Genomic DNA, 6,000 nt, shown 5'->3' on the forward strand with positions numbered 1-6,000 from the left:
CAGCTACCTAGAATACACCTCCTCCCACCCACCTTCCTGCAAAAATGCCATCTCCTATTCCCAATTCCTTCACCTCCGCCGCATCTGCTCCCAGGATGAGGCATTCCACTCCCGTACATTTCAGATGTCCTTGTATTTCAAGGACCGCAACATCCCCCCACTTAGTGGTCGAGAACGCCCTCGACCGTGTCTCCTGCATTTCCCGCAACTCATTCCTCACACCCCCTCCCCGCAATAACAACCAAAACAGAATCCTCCTCGTCCTCACGTACCACCCCACCAACCTCTGGATCCAACGCATCATCCTCCATCTGCTTCCGCCATCTGCTATCTGACCCCACCACCTTTTTTCCCTTCCCACTCTTATCAGCTTTCCGGAGGGACCACTCTCTCCGTGACTCCCTTGTCCGCTCCACACACCCCTTCAGCCCCACCACACCCGGCACCTTTCCCTGCAACTGCACAAAGTGCTACACCTGCCCCTACACCTCCCCCCTCACCCCCATCCCAAGCCCCAAGAAGACTTTCCACATCAAGCAGATGTTCACCTGCACATCTGCTAATGTGGTATACTGCATCCGCTGTTCCCATTGTGGCCTCCTCTACATCGGGGAAACCAAGCGGAGGCTTGGGGACCGCTTTGCAGAACACCTACGCTCAGTTCGCACTAAACAACTGCACCTCCCAGTCGCGAACCATTTCAACTCCCCCTCCCATTCCTCAGACAACATGTCCATCCTGGGCCTCGTGCAGTGCCACAACGATGCCACCCGAAGGTTGCAGGAACAGCAACTTCCGCTTGGGAACCCTGCAGCCCAATGGTATCAATGTGGACTTCACAAGCTTCAAAATCTCCCCTCCCCCTACCGCATCCCAAAACCAGCCCAGCTCATTCCCGGCCTCCCTAACCTGTGCATCCTCCCACCTCAAGCCCCACCCCCATCTCCTACCTACTAACCTCATCCCGCCCCCTTGACCTGTCCGTCCTCCCTGGACTGACCTATCTTCTCCCTAACTCCCCACCTACACTCACCTTTACTGGCTCCATCCCCGCCTCTTTGACCTGTCTGTCTCCTCTATCTATCTTCTATCCGCCTCCCCCTCTCTCCCTATTTATTTCAAAACCCCCTTCCCCTCCCCCATTTCTGAAGGAGGGTCTAGGCCCAAAATGTCAGTCTTCCTGCTCCTCTGATGCTGCTTGGCCTGCTGTGTTCATCCAGCTCTACACCTTGTTATCTCTGTAATTTTCTTTGTTCTTTGTTCTTAAACCCATGATCTCTAGCACTCAGAGGACAAAGACAGCTGATAAATGGATTAAAATCCTGCAGCTCATTTCCTAACAGCATTATGGTGGTACCTTCTCTCCACGCCCCTCAATACATACATAGTGTCGGGACCACAACTATTCATGTTATACATTAACGATCTGGACAGAGGAACTGAGGTCATTGATGCTAGATTTGCAGATGACACAAAGATAGGTGGAGAAACAGTATTCAGGAGATCGGAGGTTGCAGGACAAGCTATGAAAGTGGGCAGAGAAGTGGCAGATGGAATACAATGTGGGAAAGTGCACTTTTGTAGGTAGAGGCGTAGACTATTTCTAAACAGGAAAAGACTTCAGAAATCTGACACACAAAGGGGCTTTGGAATTCTAGTTTAGGATTCTCTTCAGGTTAACACGCAGGTAGGAAGGCAAATGAAATGCTGGTATTCATTTCAAGATGCCTAGAATACAAGAGCAGTGATGTGCTACTGGGCTGTATAAGCTTTGGTCAGACCACATTTGGAATATTGTGAGCAGTTTTGAGCCCTAAATCTAAGAAAGGATATGCTGGCCTTGCAAATTTACAAGATTGATCCCGGGGATGAAGAACTTGTCATATGAGGAGCAGTTGAGGACTCTGGGTATAGACTCGATTGAGAAAGATGAGGAGGGATCTCATTGAAACTTACAGAAAACTGACAGACCTGGATAGAGCGGATGTGGTAAAGATGTTTTGCTAGTAGAACTGTCTCGGACTTAAGGGCACAGCCTCAGAGTGAAGGGATGGCCCTTTACAACTGAGATGAGGAGGAATTTCTTCAATCAGGGAGTAGTGAATCAGCGGGACTCAGTGCCGCAGAAGGTGGTCAAGGTCAACTCGTTGAGTATATCAGAGAATGTTCTTGATTAGTAAGGGGATAAAGGGTTGCAGGGAGTGCCTACTCCCTGGAGACTGGAGTTGAAAAACATATCAGCTATGATCAAACGGACTCTATGGGCCACATGGCCTAATTCTGCTCTTAAATCTTACACTCAATGCACTGAACAATAAAGGCCAATACCAAACGCCTTCTCCACTACCTGTGACTCCACTTTCAAGGAACTATGAACCTGCACTCCGAGGTCTCTTTGTTCAGCCACACTCCCTAGGACCTTACTCTTAAGTTCCTAAGTCTTGCCCTGATTTGCGTTTCCAAAATTAATCTAAATTAATTTCCATCTGCCACTCCTTGGCCCATTGGCCCATCTGATCAAGGTCCTGTTATATTCCAAGGTAACCATCTTCGCTGCCCACTACACCTCCAATTTTGGTGTCATCGGCAATCCATACCTCCTATGTTCACATCCAAGTCATTTATCAAAAAGCAGTGTAACCAGTACTGAAAAGCAATCCTCCACCACCACCACCTGTCCTCTCTACCTTTGAGCCAGTTTTGTGTCCAAATGGCTAGTTCTCCCTGTATTCCACATGAACTTACCATGAGGAACCTTGTCGAAGACATGTATCATCTGACGAAGGAGCAACACTTCAAATGCTTATGATTTCAAATATACCTGTTGGACTCTAACCTGGTGTCATGTGAGTTCTGATTTTTCTGGACTCCAATAGATTTGTCAATAGATTGGAAAAGTCTTGATTTTTGTCTGGCAATACTACATATTTTTTGCATTACTGACTTCTTCAAATAAATAATTAAAAACTTTGACATTTTCTGAAAAATCTTTATGTTTGAATTAAACATGGTTAACTAGTATTTAAAATTCTAAAGCAGGCTGTTTACACATTTAGGCATCACCCTCTAATAAACTGGCATATGCTATAAGTGGATATTGGAGAAAAGACCCCACTGAGCATGCTTGCTTAGCAATATTGGCTGCTCTTCAAATACAAACAACTATCACCTGAATTACCGTCTCATTGTAATAAATGCTGAATTCATATTCATGTACTGATGCCAGCATCGTGATGTGGCTTGGTGCACACCGCAGATGACATGGATGCTGTACCATCCCTGGCAGTTCTGAGTGAGTACTCGGTCCAGAGGGAGTTTATTAATGGCACTGGATTGAGTCTGGCTTCAACTTCACATTCCGTTTACAGTCCACTTGCTGAACGGAAGCCTGAAATGCACATCCACTGAGCTTTCTTGGTTGGGTTGCATCCAACATCAAGCCCCAGGAGTGCCAGCTGGTCCTACGAGGGGGCTGGTTCTGTCTTCGTCTTGGCCTTCATCAGTTTCTGTCTGAGGGCTCTCAACTACCAGAGTTATTTCATCAATAAGCTCACAATTGGGGTTGGAGAAGGCTGATAATGGCAACATAATGCGATGCATTTCTCGCTCATTGGCTCTCTGCTCCTGCTCTTTCTTCAAGTCTCGTCCCCTGGAATACAATTGTGCAACAGCCAATTAATTCTAGTCACTGGTGAAAATTTTCCAAAGCATATTTAACACTGTAAAATGTTCCTTCATACATCACTAAAAAATTATCAATCAAAACATGACAATGAGCCATGAAGGTAACTCAGACTCATGACCAAAACCTTGAATAGAAGATAGATTGTTTTAAACAAGTGAGACACAGATCTGGAGGCAGAGATTCAGGGATGCAGTTCCAGAGCTTGGCAGCTGAAGAGACGGCATCAATGATGAAGTGAAGAAAGTCAAAGAAATCAAGGATAGAATTAAAGGAATGCTGACAACTCATTGCTGTCAAGGACTGTAGTGCTAGAGGTTAGGGAGCAACCTTAATTAAGGGAAAAGAAAACTTTATAAACAATGAAACAGGATCAAGTCACAGCCAGAAGCAGGCAATGTTGGTGATGAAATATTTATGGGGTTTGTAAATTCAACTCAGGATCAAACAGGATGCCAAAGTTCTGAACAGCCTGGTTCAACCTCAGGGGCAGACACAGAAAAGGAGTTGGCAGCTGGGAGCATGGGTTGTGACAAAGACCAAGAACAACTGCTCAAATGGGTAAAAGATTATACTCATCTACTGGATGTATATACATGTATTAATCTTGGAATTGATCATAGATTTGGATTTATCGACAGTCTGGTACAGGATGCCAATCAAATCCAAGTTAAGATGGGGCCTGTTAGGGATATGCTGAGCTATGCAGAGCAAAGCTTAACGAGTGCTTACTGAGGAAGAGAAAGCTGACAAAATATCCGTAGGAGCAGAAGGAGATAATGACAGCAAGCAAACAAGAGGCAGAAGGCACTGGAAAGGCTGGCTCTGGACAAGGTCAGAAATCACACAACACCAAGTTATAGTCCAACAGGTTTATTTGAAAACAGTAGGCAAGTTGCTGAGTCTGGATGGTGGTGCTGGAGATTTCAGAAAGGCTTTTCACAATCTCCCTGAGATAGAGGGTGGTTCCAGAGGATTGAAAATGGGATAAAAATGACAGCCTTAGTGAAGGCCAATCTGCTTATTATGGGTAGCGCCTGAGTTCCCAGGTAACGATGGTGGTGCAAGTGTTCCAGTCTGTCACAGGTGGGACTGTACATAAGGGTCCTGACGTTCCAGGTCCCAGACGTCATCCTGAGGGTGTGGAAGGTGCCTGTGTAAGAGTTCTTTTAATATAGGAAAACTGTTGTAGACCAGCTACCACACAGGTTTAACAGAAGGCCTTGGTCCAAGGGGATCCAAGGCACTATTGTTTGGCCTTAGGCTGCCTGGGGTGGAGTGCAGGCAAACAGTTTGGTGCTCAGCAGTGCCATCTGCTGAGGCAGTGCAAGGTCCAAGGTGAGGGGAGTGGGAGGAAGGGAAGAGGATGAGAAGGACAGCACGGCTGCCACCCATCACGCTTATTATGGGCTAGTCACTGGGCTGGGGTGTGGGGGGGGGGGGGGGGGGGGGGGGCAAGGGTTTAAAGAAACATTAAGGGGGGCTGGGGGGGGTTAGAAAAAAAAAAAAAAAATCACTGAATTGGCAGGTGCATAGTTTATAAAATTGCTTTGCTGGCAGGAGTTTATATTATAAAAGCTGGCCTGGGAAGGGTGTTATAAAATTAGTGGGGGTTAACATAAACAGTGTTCTCAGGAAGGAGGCCTCTGGGAATATACCACCGGGGACCTCTCCACAATGGTCTGCCTCGACGCCCGGGGAATTCTCAGAGGCTGGAGCAATGGGGAAAGAGGGGCGACCGTGGGGGCAAATGAGCTCCCTCTCTGCTTCACTCAACCCCTGGTCTTCAGAGAGGCAATTTTCAGTGACAGATTTTGCTGACAGTTAAAGCACTCCTCCTCTCTAAGATTGCATACATTCAGAGACAACACAAGGGAGATATTGACATCACTACCCTGAGTGAAACCCAGCAGGACAGCTTGGAGAGAAAAGGTACACCTTTTTCTGGAAAGGCAAGACCAAAGAAGAACACTGCATCCATGGAGTCAGCTTCACCATCAAAAACAAATTGAAAGAGACAAATACAAGAGAATGTGGCAGCACCCATACTCCAAACAATGCCACCTCATTAACTACGTCATCGTCAGAGCAAGGGATGGGAAAAACATTAGAATCATCCATGCCGTGACAGGAGCCAACGACTTCTGTACAATCCTTTGCCTGATCCAAGCCAGGATCAATGTAAATATAGAGATAGTAGGAACTGCCGATGCTGGAGAATCTGAGATAACACGGTGTAGAGCTGGATGAACACAGCAGGCCAAGCAGCATCAGAGAAGCAGGAAAGCTGACGTTTCGGGTCAAGACCCTTCTTCAGA

At 46.7% G+C, this 6,000-nt stretch overlaps 2 protein-coding genes across 8 annotated transcripts in view; one reads left to right on the forward strand and one right to left on the reverse strand.

The window, feature by feature from the left end:
• rnf185 (ring finger protein 185) overlaps positions 1-6,000 on the forward strand; it is a 53,714-nt gene that overhangs the window by 20,248 nt on the left and 27,466 nt on the right. The window lies entirely within an intron of this gene.
• The window catches only part of pik3ip1 (phosphoinositide-3-kinase interacting protein 1), a 74,347-nt gene continuing 71,315 nt past the window's right edge, over positions 2,969-6,000 (reverse strand). For all 4 annotated transcript variants that reach the window (XM_048611282.1, XM_048611280.1, XM_048611283.1 and 1 more), the window contains one exon: positions 2,969-3,649. In XM_048611282.1, the coding sequence (XP_048467239.1) occupies positions 3,436-3,649 (214 nt within the window). In that variant the 3' untranslated portion in view covers positions 2,969-3,435. The remainder of the gene's footprint in view (positions 3,650-6,000) is intronic.

Source organism: Rhincodon typus, chromosome 24 (genome assembly GCF_021869965.1).
Source record: "Rhincodon typus isolate 14 chromosome 24, sRhiTyp1.1, whole genome shotgun sequence".
Lineage (NCBI taxonomy): Eukaryota > Metazoa > Chordata > Chondrichthyes > Orectolobiformes > Rhincodontidae > Rhincodon > Rhincodon typus.